This window comes from Lissotriton helveticus, chromosome 5_1, assembly GCF_964261635.1.
Source record: "Lissotriton helveticus chromosome 5_1, aLisHel1.1, whole genome shotgun sequence".
NCBI classification, from domain to species: domain Eukaryota; kingdom Metazoa; phylum Chordata; class Amphibia; order Caudata; family Salamandridae; genus Lissotriton; species Lissotriton helveticus.
The window spans coordinates 40,736,254-40,758,676 of NC_136065.1; the positions used below are offsets into that span (position 1 = coordinate 40,736,254).

The 22,423-nt window shown below is 44.0% G+C and overlaps 1 protein-coding gene across 1 annotated transcript in view; it reads right to left on the bottom strand.

Moving 5' to 3' along the window:
* The window catches only part of LOC144752933 (butyrophilin subfamily 2 member A1-like), a 367,375-nt gene that overhangs the window by 160,556 nt on the left and 184,396 nt on the right, over window positions 1-22,423 (bottom strand). Inside the window, exon 7 of the mRNA XM_078640750.1 lies at window positions 12,097-12,117. Within this exon, the coding sequence (XP_078496876.1) occupies window positions 12,097-12,117 (21 nt within the window). The remainder of the gene's footprint in view (window positions 1-12,096; window positions 12,118-22,423) is intronic.

Below are 22,423 nucleotides of genomic sequence, written 5' to 3' on the forward strand. Positions count from 1 at the left end.
AATGTAAAATGCAAACTTTCAAGAGTTGTTCCATGCTTATGGCAACTGTGGTCAGGTGAAATTCTCACAATTCAAGATATTCACAAAAATTGTTAAAAATGATGAGATTGAAAATGCCCACCACAATGAGCATTCAACAGTCAGGATTGAATAGAATAGATGCATCTGCATTTGGAACATTGCAAGACCTACAACCATGTGCACCATCCTAGAGGCTGTGTAAAACCTTTGTGCCTGTGCCCACATTTAGCTTACATGATGCCTTCATAATGTGATGCAGAAAATATATTTTTAAATAATGTCACATATTACTTTAAATCATAAGCCTTGGACCATCCCTTCATCATAGATCTGTCTCTGCCTCACTCTTCTATTTGTTTCTTATATATGCAGTAACCACAGGTAATGCTTATGTCCACTCACATCGGCAGCAATAAGGTATAACCTGTGGCCCAAGCCTATATTTCTCAGATGTGTCCGTTGTGGAATTCTGGAATGTTTCAGAAGCTTGTCAATGAAGAAAAGAAAATGGTTGCTGTTCAGCCACCTACCCTTGTACTAATCCTACACTAAGATTTTATTATGCTTACTTGAATTGAAAAGAAATGCTAAAATTAAAGTCAGTATAAAAATGTAAATTTTCAGCTACTAGGTAGCAGGGTAGCTAAGTAATACAGCAGCATTATGTAATCCTGAAAGGAAGACGTCCGATTGGGGTTTCTGATTATGCCATTCTAGAGATGGGGGAATGACAAATCATTACAATGTCTGATATTTTCAGGGATACAGTCGAACTCCAACCCCTCTTTCCTTGATGAGTAACACACTCAAAACCACTAAGAAACAGGACATGTATTTAAAAATATTTATTTTAAACTTATAACTCAATACATAAACTCTGAATGTTAACAATACAGACTATAAAAAGTAGTAAATACTGTCATGGTGAGATGAAACAGCTGGAACAATTCTAACATGGATGTTGAGTCCTTATCACCCTAACTCCCTCTTGCTTTTTTGAGGTGGTATGCTAAATTTGCTAGAGCAGGAAAGAGTGAGTCTCTTCTTGAATTTCTAAGATGGTTCACACAGCATGGCTTTGTTATGGAATAGCAAGCTAGCTATTTCCTTTCACAGCCTAGCAACTTGTGCAAGGCTGGAACATAAACAGTAACCAAATTAAGGCAACTTATCCCCAGTGAGACCTCCAATTGAGGTTTGTGCTGCAATCCTGCATTACTTTTGCTTCGAAAGCCAATAGGTGCATTTCAGATATTCGTGTTATCATATATAGTCATAAAAGACTCTATGAACATTGGTCAATAAAAATGCAAGCTAAGCAAATTATTTTGTCTTTCACTATTGACGTTAAGGGAACAAGGAATGGTTAAAAAATAAAAAGGTAATAGCTGCCCTTTGGCACAATTGTCTTTATTTTATCTCCAAAAAGTAGGGAACAGTCTCTTATTTTTGCACTAGAAGGTATTTATGCATTTCTACTTTTACCAAATCAAAGATGATGATGTCATGAAATATTCATGAAATCCAAGTCTTAATGCCAGTTGATAGTAAGTACTTGGTTGAATGACATAGGAATGGCCTATAAATTGACCTTTTACTCTTGATTCAGTAATAACTAATGGGGTGGATGTGTATATGCAGTGGAACAGATCATCAATGTCCTGAAAACCCAGCCAATTTGTATGTCTCCTCCTTTGAACAAAAGGTTATCTACAATAACAACCCTTTTATAAATAATTTGAAGAAATATATAAGACACATTGATGATGCCTTTTTGATTTGGCACGGTTCCATGGATGAACTTATGGATTTCCATCTGTGGTTGAATAGACAAAACAATAACTTTCAATTTACTATTGATTACCATAACCAGTCAATAAGCTTTCATGATTTAAATATTAGTTATGACTCAGAATTTTTATCACTTAGTCTATATACAAAACCTACAGCTAGGAACACACTTTGAAATACACAAGTTATCATCTTCGTAATCTGAAAGATAATCTCTCTTTTGGTCAGTTTTTGAGGATCAAACGCAACTATATCTAAAAGAAAGACTATTTCAAAAAGGCTAAAAATCCTCAAGTCCTAATTGGTTTTGAGGGGTTATCCTTACCTTATTGTGAAACGTTCATTCAAATGCGCCTGGTACTATGATCGTGATGCCTTGCTCAAAGTAAAAGAACATCAGGGATCTGATCAAAGAGACTAACTTGTATGACCACATTTGGAACAGAATCCAACAGAATACAATAGATTATAATAAAAAATTGGCATTTAATACAGAAAGTGGACACACAGAGAGATAAACAATTGTTTGCATTAGTAGTGGGTCATTATCCGAGTGTCCATTGTACAGCTTGCACTACCACATCAGTAGTGAAAACATGTACTATCAATGATAAAAAGTGGATTTTGAAACATCATTCAAACTGTCTGTCAAAGAATGTAATTTATTGCATTGAAAGTCTGTGTTCACTTTACTATATAGAAAAAAACAACACAAGAAGTAAAGAAACATATAATTCAACGCCAGTTGTGTATATGTTGTAAACTAATTAGTGCACCAGTTGAACATTACATGAGTAGGGCTCAGGCCCCGAATGAAATGAAATGGTTTGTACTAGAGGTGGTTAAATGTTCTAGATGTAGATGTGATATTGATGGCCTGCTCACACTGAAGGAAAACAGGTGGATCTGGTCAGCCAAAACTGTGGAGAAAGGACTTAATTTATATGTTGAATGGCAGACACTTGCCGCTTTATAACTTAACGGTATTGTGGCACTATTGAGGAACCTTATCTGAATTGGTGAGTACCTTAATGTGCCCTTGTGCTTTTTTGTTTTCCACTAGCATGTATGTTCAGGCCATTGAGAAAAATATCTCCTTATATGAGATCTGGTGCTCTTGTTGTGTATGTTTAGTTTAATTTTCATTTATCATTATTATTATTATTGTTTTAATATTGTTCTAATTGGATGTCCAGTGGACCATTTATTGTCTGTAGTGATAAACTGTGAACTATATCTTTGGTCCCAAGTCAAAATGGCCACCATTTTTAGTTCCGCTCCGGTGTGTCCGTGAAGATTTTTTGCTGCTTCGATTATAGATGCAGTACTTTTTGGGAATCTCTGTATTAACAGTAACTGTTGAGAGTTTTGTGTGAACATAGTTTTTTGGGAGACCACCACACACTGGTTTGGTATTTTACGCTGGTAAAATCAAGATGGCGGACTCTTTTGTGCCGCCATGGCACAAGAGCTACTAATTGTGCATGTTAGCTGAGTCGATTAATATTGGACTTGGAGAAGCACAATGTGTGCTGATTATATGAAGTAGTTGGACGCCGTTTGTGGTTTGAAGTAAATCGAGTAAGTATTACATGTACATACCACCCTAGATGCCAACTTTGCCAGTTATTTAAAACCTGTCTTTGATTGCATTACATCTAACTAGCAACATGTGGTCACTTTATGTTTGTTGTTAAAAAAAGTAGAAGAGATGACTGTAATTTCCTTGAAGTCGGGAAAGGGCACAGAGTCAATACTTTTCCGTGAGTCTTTTTTAGCACATTCGGTGGCAGTTCAATTTGACTGATTGTAGTTCTTCTGTTTTTCGTTTGTTGTTTTTGTTTATTATGGACAATTAGAATCATTGGAGTCTCATTGAATCTTTATGAGAAGGCAGCAAGGTATACTGTTTCAATAGATTTTTGGGTATGATGTACTAGGTCAAACTTGCTCTATGTGGTGTTTAACACGAATAGACACTCATGATGTTTGTGTTAGTTTTTTTAGAATATGCTGGTAGTATCATGGATACACGGTTTTGTATGGTGGCTCTTTTTGTGAGCAGACGATACATTAGATCATGGATGTATTGATTATTTTCTTTTGTTAGTCTTTTCAGAAGTCATCATCTTTTGTGCAACGCTGAGTCCTGAGGAGAGTCTTGCGGACCCGTATGGCCTTGAAAGACTGACACGTCGACAAAACAACCTTATTTCTATATCATGATGTGAACATTCTCTATCTGATGTAAATATTCGATGTTTGGAGTATATGGGCTTTTATATTTACTGTCCATATTATTTTGGAAAAGGGGTGATTACACTTCCTGCTATCCCATTACAATATTGAGAAACTCAATGAGATTGTTTTGGTAGTGGCAGTGTTGCGACATATATTTGTCTATTTGTATATTGTGTATATATTGTCTATAATTATGTGTGTTTTGTAAAATGAATGAAATATAATATGAATGAAGTAAAGACATTTATATTTGAATACATCCTTGAATGTAATCTTCCTTCTTTAAAGGTTTGGATCACATCATTGACCTTGAGTAAAAATCAATCTTGGTTATGATATAAACAATTCCTCAAGGGATATTTTGTATATAAAATTATATTTTACCCAATTCCTTGGGGATGATTGGGTTGCCCTATTTTGTTAATATAGTGAGTCCATGCTCATGCGCTTTGGGATATATAGGTAAGGCGAAATGTGAATTTAGGGTAAGGTTCCGTAAATAGAAATTGGCTAAACACAGCAATAAGATCTCTGCCCCTCTAGTACAACATTGTACGCAACTTGAACATTCGGAAAAATGCTTCAAATTAACTATTTTGGAGGCGATCCATCAGATTAGAGGAAGTGAACACAACAGATAAGGGAAGTGTAGAGGATGTTTAATTTGGGGACACACAAGGAAGGCATTAATTAGTAGCCGCAGCTCATGCAGGGAAGAGCAGTAGGGTGGTGGGGCCAGGTGTGGGGGTATTTTGACAGATGCTGACGATTCCTTTATTAAACCAGCAGTTGGTTTCCTTGGCAATTTTCGAAAGCATTACCTCAATGAGCTCCTGATTCAAACCTTGTCTTAATAAACAATACCAATTACCAGTTGTGCTTAAATGTAACTCTTGTGCCACATTCAAAATGATTCATTACCTCTGATTGATTATTTTATACTTATTCGTAAGGAAACAAATTGTCTGTCTAAAACTTAAACAGAGATTGCCCCTCTGAAGTGCACAATGTGATACAAATACCTCCCATAATATAAGAATGGTATCGTTGTAAAAATCTCCAAGTTTAGTGAATCCTAGCCTATTATAGGACTGCAATACATTTTGTGAAACCTGGAGACCCCACAACTCACAGTCTTTAAGGGGAGTAAATGCGTGGCACAGTGGAATATCGTAAGCTTTATGGAACCGTTGATTGCAGTTAGCCATAGTGTTTACCACCTTATACCTTGTTCCTTTGGGTAGCTTTGCAGTACGCAGAAATGCTGGTAACTTAATTTCAGTATCTGCTAGCATCAGATTAAAAAACAATGTTGTCAAATTTCGAGGTAGGAGCCATGAGCTACGTTAATAAGCTCATTAATGCAGCTTGATAATAGATAGAGAAATGAGGCAAGGCAAGTCCTCCCTGCTCCCTTTCTAGTTGGAGAATCGAAGCTTGTTCTGGGGCTTTTTTGTGTCCATACAACCTGCCATTGAGTTTTGTCTACTTCTTTAAAATAAGAACTCAGTATTTTTAAGGGGAGATTTAAAAACCAGAATATCAGCAGAGAAAGAATTGACATCTTCACTAAAGAGACTCGGCCTACTATTGTCAGAGGTAATAGCGACAATTTTTCCAAACATTTTAAATGTTATTGAGCGTTTTTATGTAGTTTAATTGAAACAGTTGAGAGAAATCTGCGTAGACAAATAAGCCCAGATATCTAATAGGTCTTAATGGCCAAATTTTTAACCCTTAAGGAAGATCGACCTCTGGTGAATTAAAAAAGAGGAACTCCATTTTGGACTGGTTGACCTTTTATTCCCCTAAATCTGTAAATGCTTCAATTTTCCCAAGCGCCAACGGGATATTTGCTTTATCTGAGTTCAGATATGAAATCATCTGCAAAGAGCTTAATTTTTGTCATCCCTGGTAGAGGGGCCAGGATTGACGTGTTCACTCGGATCTTTATTGCCAATGGCTCAAATATAAAATAAAAGGGGCGAAAGGGGACCCTGGTCCCCCGTCGTATCCTTACTTTCCAGAACCAGAATCAGATCATCAAGGCATAGAAGGATTTCAACATTTGAGAGCTTTAAGCAAGAAGCCACTAAGGTTCCTGATATTGATGCCCAAAAAAATATTTCCAAACTTGAACTGGGATAGATGAACTACTGTGTACAGTGACAGTAACATACCACTTGAAGAGTTCATAAAGCACCAATGCCACTATATTAATAGAATGACCATCACACTCCCCTTTATCATGTTACAAAAAAACAAATTAATATAAGCTAAGTATAAGCACAAGTTAATTACCTTCGGTAACAATATATCTGTAAGAAACATAAGTTAGTTATAGATCCCTTACCTTAGAATGACCATCAGGCATCAGACTGGATCCGGAAAGTTTTTTCGTCAGCAGTACCCCTGCTCATCGAAAGGTGCCGTTGGTCAGCCCCGCGATCGTCGTTGGCATCGTGGTCACCGAGATGACATCCTGTCAGCTCCTTAGACGCCGCCCTTGGGCGCTGACATCAGTTCTGTACACGACTTTCCATGTCAGAACCATACAAGACACTGACCACTGGTGCACAATACTAGGGCCCTGAAAAGGAGAGACCTTAACCCTAGAAATCAGTTCGTAGAATGGGGAGGATGGGTGGGGCCATAAGGAATCTATAACTAACTTATGTTTCTTACAGAAATATCGTTACCAAAGGTAAGTAACTTGTGCATCTGAAAGAAACATGTTAGTTATAGATTTCTTACCTTAGAATAGATACCCAAGCAATACCAACCCTGGAAGTGGATCTGCGAACCAAGTTCACACCAGAAAGTCCTGGAGAACAGAACAGCCAAATAAGCCGTCTCTCTGGACTTAGCTGTCCAGGCAGTAGTGTTTAGTGAACGTGTGCAGTGATGCCCTCGTAGCTGCCTGACAGATGTCATTAAGGAGAACTCCATGTCCCAGAGCAGTGGTAGCTGCAGTCACCCTGGTAGAATAGGCTCTTAACCCCACTGGAGGCTTCTTCTTAGCCAAAGAGAAATGAGCCTTGATGCACAAGACGACCCATCGAGAAATGGTCTGCTTGTGCAATGCCCGACCTTTCATGGCGCCCGGGAAGCCAACAAAGAGTAGGTCATCCACCCGGAATTGTTTCGTGCGATCCAAGTAAAATGAAAGCGCACATTTTGGATCCAGTCAGTGTAGTCGCTCTTCTTCTTTTGAAGGGTGCAGAGGTGGAAAGAAGGTGGGCAAAGTGATGGTTTGGCCAATGTGAAAAGAAGTGACCACCTTTGGTAGCAAGGACAGACAGGTCCGAAAGGACAACCTTGTCTGGATGAACAGCAGGAAAAGGAGGTTTTGAAGAGAGAGCCTGTAGCTCACTCACCCTGCGTACAGAGGTGATGGCCACCAGAAAGGCAGTTTTTAGTGTCAAAAGTCTAAAAGGACAGTTATGTAGAGGCTCAAAGGGAGCACACATAAGGTAGGTAAGAACTAAGTTCAAGTCCCACTGAGGCATTACGAATAGAATAGGAGGAAAGAGATGAGTAATGCCCTTAAGAAAGTGATATACAACAGGGTACTTAAAAAGAGAAGGCTGATCAGTAAGCCTAAGAAATGCTGAAATGGCCGAGAGGTAGCCTTTTAGGGTGTCAAGAGCAGAGCCCTGCTGGGCCAAAGAAAGGAGGAACAAGAGAACCTCAGAAAGAGGATCCACAACCTTTGCTGTGCACCATGCCACATATTTGTCGTCTCAGCAGGCTATATCGTTTTTGTGGAAGGACGCCTGGCTGCCAAGATAACATCACAGACTTTGGGAGGTAGGTCTAAAGCTGTCAACTGTTGCCGCTCAATCTCCACGCAAGTAGGTGGAGGCTGGACAGGTTCGGGTGGAGGACCGTCCCCTGCTGCTGCGACAGAAGATCCACCCGAAGATGCAGTAGAGTCGGGGGATCGATGGCCATGTTCAAGAGCTCAGGATACCGGACTCTCCATGCCCAGTCTGGAGCCACAAGGATGACTTGTGCCCGGTCGCACTTGATCTTCTTCAGCACTCTGGGCAGAAGTGGTATATGTGGAAAGGTGTATAAAGACCACAACTCCACTTGCGACGAAAAGTGTCACCGAGCAAGTGCCGCCTCGGAAATTCCAATGCGCAGAATTGCTGACATTGCTGACATTGCGAGTTCTCTTTGGGGGTGAATAGATCTAAAACGAGGCTCTCCCCACTGTCGAAAGAGACCTTGCAGCACCTCCGAGTTCAGAAGACATTCGTGAGACATCATGCACCTGCGGCTGAGTTCGTCCGCCCTGGTGTTCAGTGAACCTGCCTGGTGTTGAACCACCAGGGCAATGCCCTGATGTTTCAGCCATATCCAGTGGCGGAGGGCATCTTGACAGAGGGTCCACGACCCCACCCTGCCTTGTCTGTTACCGTACCATATGCGGTGGTCTTGTCTGTGAACACCTGAACTACTCTTCCCCGGACAGAGGGAAGGAATGCCTTGAGTGCAAGACGAATCACCCGAAGCTCCAGAAGGTTGATATGGAGCCCGGACTCCGCTGAAGACAGAGTCCTCTGATCTGCACCTCCCCTATGTGGCCGTCCCATCCCAGAAGTAATGCATCAGTCACCACTGTGAACTCTTGTTGGGGAAGGGAGAGGGATCTGCTGATGACCCAATCCTGGTTTGTGAGCCACCACTGCAGTTGGTGTGCAGTGCCCTCCGAGATCTGGATGCAATTGGACAGGTTTCCCTGATGCTGTGCCCACAGGAACTTCAGGTCCCACTGCAGAGCCCGCATCTGCCATCTGGCATGATCTACCACCAGGATGCAGGAGGCCATCAGACCCAGCAGCCAGAGGGTCAGTCTGACCAAAACCTAGGATAGAGGCTGAAAGATCCGAATCATAGCCAGAATATCCCGGACTCGCTGCTCAGGAGGATAAACCAGAAACCGCGCTGTGTCCAGAACCCGGCCAATGAAAAAGAGCTTCTGAGAGGGAGTCAGATATTACTTTGGCACGTTGATGGAGAACCCCAGCGAATGCAGGAGGTCGGATGTAGTCTGGAGGTGGGAGACGACTGCCTGGGGCAAGCCTGCCTTCAACAACCAGTCGTTGAGATTGGGGAAGACTGGAACCCCTGATCTGCGCAGAGGTGCTGCGACCACCGCCATCACTTTTGTGAACACCCGAGGGACACTGGTAAGGCCAAAGGGGAGCACAGTATACTTAAAATGCTTGTGGCCTACCGTGAACCACAGGTAGCGCCGGTGGCCGGCATGACAGGGATGTGAAAATAAGCGTCCTGCAAGACTAATGCTTGCATCCAGTCTCCACGGTCGAGGGCAGACAGGACTTGAGCGAGGGTCAACATTTTGAACTTCTCCTTCCAAAGAAAGTGGTTGACATTCCTGAGATCCACGATAGGACTCAGGCCCTTGTCCTTCCTGGGCACCAGAAAGTAGTGGGAAAAACAGCCACAGCCTACTTTTGGGGCAGGAACACGCTTAATGGCTCCCTTGGCCAAGAGAGCCGCAACTTCCTGTTGGAGAAGTACCAGATGATCCCCTGACATGCAATGGTACTGGGGTGGCATGGCTGGAGGGGTGGTCTCAAAGGGGAGGGAGTAGCCCCTTCGGACTATCTGCAAAACCGACCTGTCCAACTTTATGGTGCACCAGTGGGGGAGGTGATGGCGAATCCTGCCGCCCACTGGCGTTTGATGGGCCTGAAAGGTCAGACTAGGAGGGCTTGGAGGCTGCTGCAGAGGGGGCAGTGGTAGACTGGCCCACCCTATGGCCCTCAGAATCACGTTGGTTTTGCCCTAGTCCCCGGCCATGCTGGGGCTGAACAGCTTGTGCCGGCCTGTGGCTGGAAAAGGGACGTGTTGGGGCACCCCTTCCGAAGCCACGATGGGGGCGAAAAGCAGACTGTGCGCGACAATTGGTGGAGAGGTTGAAACGCTTTAGTGCACTGTCTGCTTTGTCGCCAAACAGGCGATGGCCATCAAAGGGCGTGTCCATAAGAGAGTTCTGGACATCCCCTGAAATTCCAGTCGATATCAACCAGGCGTGACGGCGAAGCACCACCGATGTTGAAATGGTCCTACCCAGTGAGTCGGCAGTGTCCAGTCCACAACGGATCATAAACTTTGTTGCTTCTCTCCCCTCTGCCACAGTACGGCAGAGTACTGCCTGGGCCTCCTAGGGACACTGGGCAGCACCTGCACCACCGTATCCCACACGGAGTGGGAATAATGGCCCAACAAACATGCGGTGTTTGCGAACTGCAGTCCTAAGCTGGAGGAAGAAATCATCTTCATCCAGCTTCTTGGATTCCCTATCAGGTGGTGTGTTAGGGAATGCGCCTTTGGAAATTGAGGCTTGAACCACCAAGCTCTCACGGTGGGATGCTGGCAGAGGAAATTGGGGCCATCTGGAGCAGGGTGGTGGCGTCGGCCAAGCAATCCTATCCACAGAAGCCCCTGTGTTGGGCCAGGACCAGGTGCTCAAAAGGATGTTGGTGAGGGATCATTGAACAGCAGCAGGGACTCCGAAGAGCTCGCTGATGGCTGAAGCACCTCTGTCAGGGGGTTCGTCCTGACTGCCACCGTTGGAAGTTCGAGGGTTAGGGCCTCGGCCGCCCTATGCAACACCACTGGGTAAGAAGCGCCCTCCTCTGTAGCCACAGTAGGAGGCGACAACATGCCATGGTCTCGGGATGTATCTAGACCATTGGCTTCCCCCAGTTCCTCTCTCCAGTCCTGCTTATCCACGATCTGGTCAGATAAAGGTACACCATAACCCTCCCAGTCCACATCATCCTCCCCTGGCTGCTAAAATGGCGGATAAGGGCCAGGGCTGAACACAGACATAAAATTACCCATCAGTGCCAGATCAGGTGTCGGGCAATGTTGGTCTGGCTCCGTGTCCATGTCGGAGATGAGGTTGGGGTCAATGCCGGCAGGGGGTCCAGCTGGTGCCGGCTATGGATGTGGTGTAGTGAAGCTGGCACCGGGGGAGGTACCACATGGCCTATTGGCAATGATCCGGACCAGGTCTGGATCCAAGGGGGCCCTGTGGTGCCAGGGCCAGGGCCAGAGCCACTGGCGTCGAAGGTCTATGGCCCCACCCGGCTCCGTGTGGCACACCGGCGCTCTAGCAGAACCGGGCTGCCCAAAAATGGCATGCATCGATTCGTAGAACTGACGAAGCTGGGCATGGGTCGTGCTCGATTCCAGAAGGGAAGCCCAGAGTTGACCATGGAGGTTCCACAAGCGGAGCCTTGGGAGTGGCGCCACCCGCACCCTGGACTGCGCCAGCCGACGGGTGAGAGGAAGTCAAAGAACGATGGTGCTTTCTCGACTTCTTCCTGTGCTTCGACTTACCTGACCCCAAGTGCGAAGACTTTGACGAGTAGTGATGATGATGACTCCGCGACCAGTCCCTCGACCTCCCACGGGACAGGGACCTTGAGTGGCAGGGAGCCAGCTACCCAGCATCGAGTAACTTGTGGGATCGCTCCCGCAAAGTGTTCGGGCCATAGGCCGGCAGTCAGAGCACGACTTGGAGTCATGGTTGTGCTCCAGGCAAAAAAGACACATGCGGTGCGGATCCGTCACCGACATCAGTCGCTTACAGGAACTGCATTGCTTGGAACCGGGCATCCCTCGTACACCAGTTGTCATACGACTCAAAAAAGAAGTCGACAAAAGTCACAAAAAGATTAGTCAAAAATGTATTAGAGGTGCCGCTCTTCCCTGATCTGCGCTGGCTAGCGCAGAAAAAGAAAGAACTGATGTCAGCGCGCGAGGGCGGCGTCTAAATAGCTGCTGCGACGTCATCCTGGCAACCAAGATGCCAATGATGATCGAGGAGCAGACCGACGCCACTTTTCGACGAGCAGGGGTACTGCTGACAAAGAAACTTTCCATGTCCAGTCTGACACCTGGGGGTAATTCTAAGGTAAGGAATCTATAACTAACATATTTTTTTCAGATTTACTTTTATATAAGATCCGTTTATGATTGCTCAATTTATAAACTTACCTCTTTCTTTAATTAAATCACCTATAAGAGAAAATGTAGAGAAAACTAACTTAATTTTGTTTTCAGATGTGTAAAATATTTCATCATCAAATACTTTATTCAGAGTTTTCAACCATAAAAGTACATAACAGAACATATATAAAACTAAAGCTACACAACCTCAATTTCCAACACGGCGCTGTGTCATGCCATTACAAAATTTAAATGATTAATGGAAGTGTACCTTTAAATTGTAATAAATAAAATACTTTATAATTAGTTACAATTGGCATTGAAAAAGATATATAGTTAAAATACAACAAATAAAGGACACCGATGCTAAGTGTCTGTTAGACCTGGCACCATTGGCGTGGATCTCCGTTCAATTTTTGCTGTTGCCTCATGTATTTTTGCTGGTGTTAGATGCTTTGGGCACTGTGACAATGCTATTCAGTGCCACAGTGCAGGTGCTCCCTACTGAAAATTGATGTTTTAATCAGTGGTTCAATGTTTGGCTATTTGGTTTACTTGTCGGACCCTAGTCTAGTGCACTGTGTGCCCAGGGCATGTAAATCCAAATGCTGCTGGTGTGCCTGCAGTACTGGTTGTGCCACCCACAGAAGCAGCAATGTAAAATGTGTCTAAGGTCTTCCATTGCAGAGCCTGCGTGCAGTCTGGTACTGTCATGCTGACTGGGCAAGTGCACCCACTTGCCAGTCCCTAAAACCTTCCCTTTTCTCCATATTAGTCACCCCTATGGTAGGCCCAAGGGCAGGGTGCATTGTAAGTAAAAGGTTGGACAAGCCCTGATGTGTGTGACTTGTCCTAATAGTGAATTACAGCCATTTTCGTTTTTCACTATTGCAAGGCTACCTGTTCTCCATAGTCCAGAATGGGCTGTAGAATTGTTACATTTTATCATCCTAACAGGCTGAGAGAACATGGTAGAAATTTGAGTTTAGTATACCTGGAATAATAAAATACATCTTTTAGTGAAGTTTATTTTAATATTCTGTGTTTGCAAATACCACTTTTAGAAAGTAGGTATTTGTTGTCTAACCATTCAAACCTGCCTCTGCTAAGTTGTGTATTCCTTTGTCTAGTTTTGTGAGTGACAGGGCTGGGGGATTCCAAGAGGCAGGCTGAGTCAACAAGTGGTGAATAGAGAGATCTGCATCTAGATCGGAGGGAGGAGCTGCACCTGAACTCTGAATAGGGCTGTGCCTGCCTTCCAGAATGCTGGCTCCACCCCCTGGGGAGTGGCTGATGTCTCTGCCTTGCACACTGAAAGAAGAGAAGGAGTCCTGTCAACAAAGTGCTCCAGGACTGTACTTGCCTTCCTCAATGCTGACTCAACCTCCTGTGGGGCGTCGGATTTGCATGCCCTGCACTGTGAAAGGAAAGGAGAAGTCTGGTAAACAGTGGGCTTCAGAACTGGTTTGGACTCGGCACAGGCCCCTCGCCCCTCAGAGAACAAAGGATTTTGGGGTATACCTATTAGGACCCTGATCCCAAGAAATTAGATCACTTTGGACAACAAGAAGAAACCTTGACTGAGGAGAGGAACCTGAAGAAACTGAGGAGAGACTATTCCCAAGCTGAAGTGCTGCTTGGGGGATTGGCCTGCAGTGGTCGCCTTACTGCCAAAGGAAGGTGAAAGGAATTTTGTATACTTTATTTTCAACTTGTGAAGTATCTCCAAGGGCTTGGAAAAGAGCTTTCCTCCTGCTGAAGTCTCAGAGGCAACAGACTTCACCCCCCAGCTCCCCAGAGTTCTTGTGGATCTGCCTGCTGCTGTTTTGGGCCTTCTGAGGAACTGCGTGTCGCAATGAAGAGGAAGCGTGTTGCCATCGCTGCTGCTGCCGTCGCAACTCCGAAGGAGGGTGTCGCCTCTGTAGTTGTCGCACTGCACTCCATCAGGAGAAGAATCTTGCAACCAGGTTGGAGCGTGTCGCCGTCACTGTGCCTGCTGTCACAACTCCAAAGGAGGGTGTCGCCGCTGGAACTGTCGCATTTCACCGCATCGACCAAGAGCACCTCACATCCCCGAGAAGCGCGTCGCCGTCGGAGCTGCTGCCGTCGCATCTTGGATGTCGCCGCTGTAGTTGTTGCATCGTGCGGAAGCTTCACACATCGCGGGAGAAGAGTGTTGCCGCTGGAGCTGCTGCTGTCGCATCTTGGATGTTGCCGCTGTAGTCCACGCATCGAACCGAGAACTTCTCGCATCCCGAGAAGCGTGCCGCATCTGGAAAATCTTCACGTCTTTATTGCTTTGCACCTGAACTTTGCCGCATTCCAATCGCTGCCACATTGCTTGTTGTGGAAGCGCAATGCAACCTTAGGTACATTGACGCACAGTGTCGCATCTAAGAACTGAACTAAGCTTAAATCTACCATCTTAAAGTAATAGTATTGTGTATTTTTGTCGTTTATGGTCTTGTGGTAACTCTATATAAAGTGTACTTATATTTTTTATAAAACCTGTGAGGTGTCCATTTGTAGTGTTGTCACTGGGTTACTGTATCTGGTCACAACTGCTCAACTTACAACGCCTCTGAAATAAGCCTTAACTGCTCGTGCCACGCAACCTAGAGGGTAAGCAGGGTTTTTTTAGGAGGGTAATCACCTTATCTTGTCTAGAGGAGAGGGTCCCTGCTTGTCACAAGTATCTACCTGTGCCAACCATAGACCGCCAAATCTAGCAGTCTCATATAACAAATACATAGGTACTGGGAGACTGAGACAAAGAGAAAGCATAATATGAAAGCCAATAAACTCCAGCACCCTGTATCTGATGGACCTGCTCCAAGGAAGGTACTTGGATACCGCAAATCAACTAACTGAGAGGATACTGTACAGAGGAACCATGTGGTAACCTCTAATAGACAAAAAGCAACAAAGGTTGGTTTGCAGTTCCTAAAAAGGATAAGGGTATAGTGACTAATGTGAGAAACTGACTGATGTTCAGTAACCAAAAAGGAGGAAGGGGAATTCCTCCTTTCGGGTAGAATGCCCTCACACACCCAGCCCGCTTGGTGTCATGCTTCATCATTGGGCGTGCTCTTCATCGGGACGGCAGTGCAATTCCCGACAGGCACCCTCAGTGGGGGTTCTTTGGCAGAGATCTTTTATCCTTTCCGTTAGGTGAGTGCGTGTGGGGCCCTAAGGTGTAAAAGTGTAGTGTGTGTACTGATAGTGAGTTAAAACAGGGGACGATGGTCAGGGCCACTTCTTTAATAATCCTACCTCCTATCCTGGTTAAAAAAGTGATGGCAACTAACCACAGTGATGTGGTGGGTAGTTGCACTTATGTGGTCAACATGTTTCTTGCCTTTTAGTCCCAATTAGTGGGATCAAGCGGCAGTTCTTCAGGACCAAAAGATAAATGTTTTTTAATTAACTACAGTAGTTACTGGTTCTAAGGTGCGTTGACCTATGTATTACCAGTTCTGGAGCACCAAGAGCGGTGAGCGTCCCTCAGTGCTGGAACCGGCACCACGGGGTAGGTCGGAGATTCTGAAATGACACGGTACATCAACATCACATCACTGTGGTTAGTTGCCATCACTTTTATAACCGGGGTAGGAGGCAGGATTATTAAAGTAGTGGCCCTGACCACAGTCCCCTGTTTCAACCCACTATCAGTACACACACTCCAATTTACACCATAGTGCCCCACAAACGCACTCACCTAATGGCGAGGATAAAAGATCTCCGCCAAAGAGCCCCCACTGAGGGTGCCCGTCGGGAACTGCACCGCAGCCCTGACAAGGAGCACGCCCAATGATGAAGCATGACACCTAGCGGGCTGGGTGTGTGAGGGCATTCTATCCGAAAGGAGGAATTCTCCTTCCTCCTTTTTGGTTACTGAACATCAGTCAGTTTCTCACATTATTCACTATACCCTTATCCCTTTTAGGAACTGCATACCAATCTTTGTTGCTTTCAGTACTTGGGCACGTATGTTGGACCGTTGATAAAATAGCCCTCCCCTGTCTCTCCCTTTGCTCACACAAACCTTTAGTAGACGGCATCCAAATTGCTTCCAGAAAGGGATGATCCATGTTTTTCTTGGCCAGGTATAACCAGAACAGAATAAAATAATGTTAACTAGTGACGCCTCTGGCTGTTGGCAAACTAAACATACAGTACTTATTGAATTTAAATGGTTCCACTTTGATAATAAAGGCATTAATGGTAAAGTTCCCTGGAGGAATTTAAGGTAAGGGACTTTGCAGCTAATGGTTTAATAAAATCCAAGAAGGGTTCAAATTGAAAATCAAGTACTAAGCAACCCTTCGGACACATTCTGGAATTTGCTGGAATTTACATGGTACCAGAATGCATCCTTAGGTGTAATCTTGAATAAATAGGTCAGGATGCCGAGTAGGCCCATGGGCCCCCTAAACCGATGTGTACTAGCAACATTTGGACATAAGATAACCACTTCATTTTACCATGACTGTCCAGTGATAATAACTCCTCCAAGGGTCCACAATGGTCATCAAGATCTGCATAGTGTTTCAAACTTTTCCAATAATGTAACAGCCTCAATTAGGCCTCATATATCATTGAATTGAGGCCCGATCTCGTCTTAATTGTATTAGCGGAGTATTATACGGGAGGTTAATCAGTGCTTTCAAGAATGTATTCTCGCTACCTCAAGTTTAGTCAGATTCCAAGTGCCCCATACCTTAGCCCCCTACAGGGCACTGCCCTCAGCTTTAACTCTGGACACTTAGAGTACGGGAGAAATACACCTGGTCCGGGATATCCAATAATGCCTTAAAATTGCAGCCGAGTGCAGAGGTAAATTTAGGCTGCTCTTCTCAACATGCGGTGCCCGCACCATAAATCTGGTTAACCTAACCTTCAAAGAGTCAAACTCGCATATCTTATCCAAAATTTGTTTTGTTTTGTTTGGTTTATCTTTTTTTGAATGGCGTCTTTTATCAGCCTAGCACTGATTGAGTGTATACTGCAGCGATGGTAAGGTACAACCATATGTATGTGGACGACAAGATACAAAAATAGATGCTCACCAACTCCCCAGTGAATCGGAGTTAATAACAATTGACTGTTACGAAGATGCTTGTATCCGCCAGGAATTCTTGCCGCCAGTATTATTGTATGTGTATGCAATACTGAACTTAAAACTTAACATTGCCTTGCAGGATGCACCTGAAATATTATCATAGCTGTAATCCAAACTTGCTGTAGTGAACGTGCTCGTGCTATACTTCAGTAACTGTGCTGGTTATCTTCCCACTATATGTATAAATGCCAATAAAAAAGATATTTTAAAAAAAACCTCTGGATACCTAGAGTACGGGAGAAATACACCTGGTCCGCGATATCCAATAACGTCTTAAAATTGCAGCCGAGCGAGGAGTTAAATTTAGGCTGCTCTTCTCAACATGTGGTGCCCACACCATAAATCTGGTTAACCTAATCCCCTAAGAGTCAAACTCACATATCCTATCCAGAAGTCGACCCCTCCAGCATTATCAAACCCCTAAAGGTTTTGTGAGGGGTAATGGCCATAAACTTGGTCTTAGAATGGTTTATTACAAGCCCACTGTTCAGTGCAAAAGTCTTTAGATTTATACCCCAAACATTGTAGTCCACTAGGGGTCTTTAAGATCAGAAGGGTGTTGTCTTCAAATAATAGGAGAGAGATTTTGCAGCTACTAAGGCAAGTGGAATGATTTAATTTGCTTTTCCATAAGATCCATCTATTATTGCTCAATTTATAAACTTACATGTTGCTTTAATTAAATCACATATCTGAGAAGCTATAGAGAAGGCTAATGTAATCTTGCTTTGAGAAAGTGCAATTTATTTCCACATTGCCCACTGGTGAAACTAGACAGACAAAGACAACTCAGAAAGAGTAGCATTATCTATCTGAGAGGATTTTCGAAATATTCTAACTACTTTTTGAAAAACATCTGCAAATGTGATATTCATAAGATATTTCTGTTCATATAGTCATAAATAGTTTATATGTTTGACCTATTGTAGTGTAGTTCCTATATTCCCAATAGGCTCTGCGCATTGGAATAATATATCCTGTAGCTTAGACGCAGGCGTGAAGTCCCCTGGGTCTCTACCGAATATATTAGACTTAATTGTGAGTGCCAGCTAGCTCAGAGGTCACTAGAAACTTTCTCGAATTCACAAGAAGGGATTAGTTCCTGACAACCGCATAAACATGACAACTTTGTTTCCTATGATTAAGAAAGCAATCTCTAGAGTCGCTGACACAATAGATAGCTAATTCACTCAGTCAATCATGCATGCTTCGTGTCACCAGAGCGGCTGAGAAAATAGAGAGACGGGCCTTTTCAATAAAAAAGGTTATTTATTGAACAGTCTTCTTTCTTAAGCATTGAAAATGAACTGCTACAATAGTAAAGCTTACTATGAAGTACAATGCATATAATACGAACAGTATTATAAAATAGTACTGTAAAAGCATGATATGGGTGTTAAGCCATAAAGTGCATAAAAGGTATAAAATGTATAAAATACATACAGCAATAAAGGATGACTAAAAGTACTCAACTGGTGCTTTTAAAGTACGCCTACCCCAGTGCACCTAACCTAAGTCTAGTACGAGGGAGGGAGTATAAGAGGAGGAGTTTAAGTCTAGGGTTTCTTCTGCCAAGAATCTAATTCCAAGAATTCTCTAAGAGGGCTAATCAGCTCCGTACCTTTGGTTTTAGAATGGAGGAGGTCTTGTATCTCGTTCTTGGGACTCGATTTCCCAGATACCCGCATGGGTAAACTGGAAACACTGGAACTGGATTTCTCGGCAAGGAGAAATTGCAGAGTTTCGCAGTGTGTCTGCTGGAGGGTCAGCTTTCCTCGGCACTTGCTGCTGCAGGGCGTCGGGCAAGTAGATAGTCGATCTGCTCCAAACGACAGTGTGCTTGATTGGGCAAATCAACACATATTTATACTTTGAAGGTGCCAAGTTTGACGCATGTTTGGACTTAATAACGTCACTCAAAGGCTCAATTCTTGGAAAATGGCGAGAGTTCTAAGAGAACTTAATATTCAAGCAGGGGGAAGTCCCGAGCTGCTGAAGGCGGGTTTTTCCAAGAAGACTTTGTTAATTCTTGGAGCTTAGTGAAAGTATCCCTGCCGTACTATGGCTGTATGGTTTGGGCCAAATATGGTAATGATTTATATGCCTTTATAAGGATACTCAAGGGGGTGGTGATGGACGGAGCATCTGAATCAATCAAACACTCACACCCAGTCAAAAGATCTGGGTTTAATCCATCACCGTTCTTTAGCCCACTCTGCCACCCCAGTTCAGACATGGCAATATGCAAATCTGTCTGACCCTGTGCCTCATGGGAACAGTCCAGCCCGAACTGCCAAGCCATGTCTTCCCTGGACAGGAAACAAGCTTCCGAGGACCGGTTTCGGGCATTCCAGCCGTCTTTAGCCCGGCTTGCTTGAATCCAGTGGCAAAGTGAGCAAGGGACTCACGTCTGAGTATACCCTGCCACACTTATGGTGGCCAAAAGCGGTACAAATGGGGGTGGTGATGGACGGAGCATCTCAATCAATCAAACACTCACACCCAGTCAAATGATCTGGGTTTAATCCATCACCGTTCTTTAGCCCACTCTGCCACCCCAGTTCAGACATGGCTATATGCAAATCAGTCTGACCCTGTGCCTCATGGGAACAGTCCAGCCCGAACTGCCAAGCCATGTCTTCCCTGGACCGGAAACAAGCTTCCGAGGTCCGGTTTCTGGCATTCCAGCCGTCTTTAGCCCGGCTTGCTTGAATCCAGTGGCAAAGTGAGCAAGGGACTCACGTCTGAGTATACCCTGCCACACTTATGGTGGCCAAAAGCGGTACAATTGGGGGTGGTGATGGACGGAGCATCTCAATCAATCAAACACTCACACCCAGTCAAATGATCTGGGTTTAATCCATCACCGTTCTTTAGCCCACTCTGCCACCCCAGTTCAGACATGGCTATATGCAAATCAGTCTGACCCTGTGCCTCATGGGAACAGTCCAGCCCGAACTGCCAAGCCATGTCTTCCCTGGACCGGAACCAAGCTTCCGTGGACCGGTTTCTGGCATTCCAGCCGTCTTCAGCCCGGCTTGCTTGAATCCAGTGGCAAAGTGAGCAAGGGACTCACGTCTGAGTATACCCTGCCACACTTATGGCGGCCAAAAGCGGTACAAAAGGGGGTGGTGATGGACGGAGCATCTGAACCAATCAAACACTCACACCCAGTCAAAAGATCTGGGTTTAATCCATCACCGTTCTTTAGCCCACTCTGCCACCCCAGTTCAGACATGGCTATATGCAAATCAGTCTGACCCTGTGCCTCATGGGAACAGTCCAGCCCGAACCTGCCATTCCTTTGTGCCCCAGACAGTTTTTGTCTCTAGTTTGTCTTTCCAGAAGTCGTAACCTAATGTGGACATCTTAGCATTAAAGTCTATAGAATACATTTGTTTAGTATTGGTCAACATTGTTTTCATTCCTGTCTTATTCATATTTTTGAAATAAAAATGCTTCTGGATCTGTAACATTGAATCCTGAGAAATAAGGACATTTTTCAATAAATGTTTTAGAGCTGCCTTTTGGTGGCGTTGGACAATGTTCCCATTGATTATATTTTAAAACATTTCTAGGGTTTGCAGATTTGTGTAAATAGTGAGGACCAAAATGATTAAAACAATACATTTGTTCATAGTCTGATGACCCTTCTAAATAGTCATGTTCAGTATATTTTGCAGACATTTCTAAATCTGACATCATATTATTAATAGTCTCAAAGTCCCAATCATCAGAGAATGTACTGGGTGTTACAAAGTCATTCAGAGAGACCTTTAACTGATGTGGAATCCTCAGCATTTCCACCGGGCCATATATATCATAGTCATATTATCCCATGATATACCACCTGGTATAGGGATGTCTTTGATGTTCACCGATAACAGGTCCCTTTTTTCGACATGAGATGATTTGTGAGGTTTTAGGACCAAGTTGATTTTCTGACTTGGTGTGTCCATTGTACTGTATTTTCCATCTATCATTTGTCCCAAGCTTAAAACCAATATTAGCCAGAGCAGGAGGAAAAATGCACCTAAACCAAACCAAAATTCAATCCATGGTGAAACCAGGTATATCTTTTCTAGTTGATTAAAATGTTCTGTCATTTTTTCTTTTAGCGTTTTCTTTGCTGTTGTTTCTTCAGGTTCACTGGGATCCTCAGAAAAGTTATCATAGTTGATGAAGTATCCAGATGCAGTTCTGTTAATTGTTTGGATGGCATCTGGGTTTTTCGAAATCGCTGGAACGGATCTCTCCTTCATCATATTAGTGTATTCGGGTGCTACATCATTGTAGACTGGTGTTTCTGGTCGAACAGTTATTTGGGTCTCAAGAGGTACGAGTTCCATTGCTTTGTTGCATAGTCCTTTTCTTTCTGCAGGTTTATCAAAGGTGATAAGTCTTTCAGTTTGAACCTCTTGGATCGTAGCAAGATTTGGCTGTCAGCTACATCTTGGGAGTCCACTTGTCATACTACTTATTATTGGCCACATGTTGTGGTTTTACCAGGTCGATGGTCACGACTCTGTTCTCCTTTTTACCAGCAAGGGGCGGTAGTACTACTGATCTTGTTCCTTGTATACCCAAAACAGGTACTGCTTTTCCGTAAGAAGGCCCAAATTCCTTCTTCACCGCTATCTTTTCCCTGACTATATCCCCACTCTTTGGAATCCAGACAGGTCTTGCTGGGACAGGTGGTTTATCATCAGTGGCTGTTGGCTTTTGTGTTGTATTACTCAGACTTCTTCTTGTTTCATTCAAGTCCTGTAAGACAGCCAAACGATCTTTGATATCAAAGGGTTTTTGTTCTACTACTGAAGTCTGACAATCGAGGTCTTCGATTATCATTCTAGTACCAAATAGTAGCTCATATGGAGTGACTCCCCCAAGAGAATTTCTTGGCAGGTTGTTAAGACAACGTTGAACACTTATTAGATGTTTGACCCACCCATCACCCGAACCTAATACCTTCGCTGTTATGGATTGCTTTATGTCACGGTTTTTTCTTTCCACTACCGCATTACCCTTAGGATGGAAGGGACTAGAGTACCGCAATGCAATGCTCAAGCTGACCATGGCCTCCTTGTAAGCCCTAGAGCTAAATGCAGGACCCTGGTCAGAATGTAGCGTGCCAATTGCGTATGTGCCGGTAAAGACTCGCTGATCCTTTATAACAGTTCTGTCGTCAGCCGAGCGCTGGGGCCACATCGAAATGAATCATGTGCAGGAATCCACTGCGAACATGATATATTT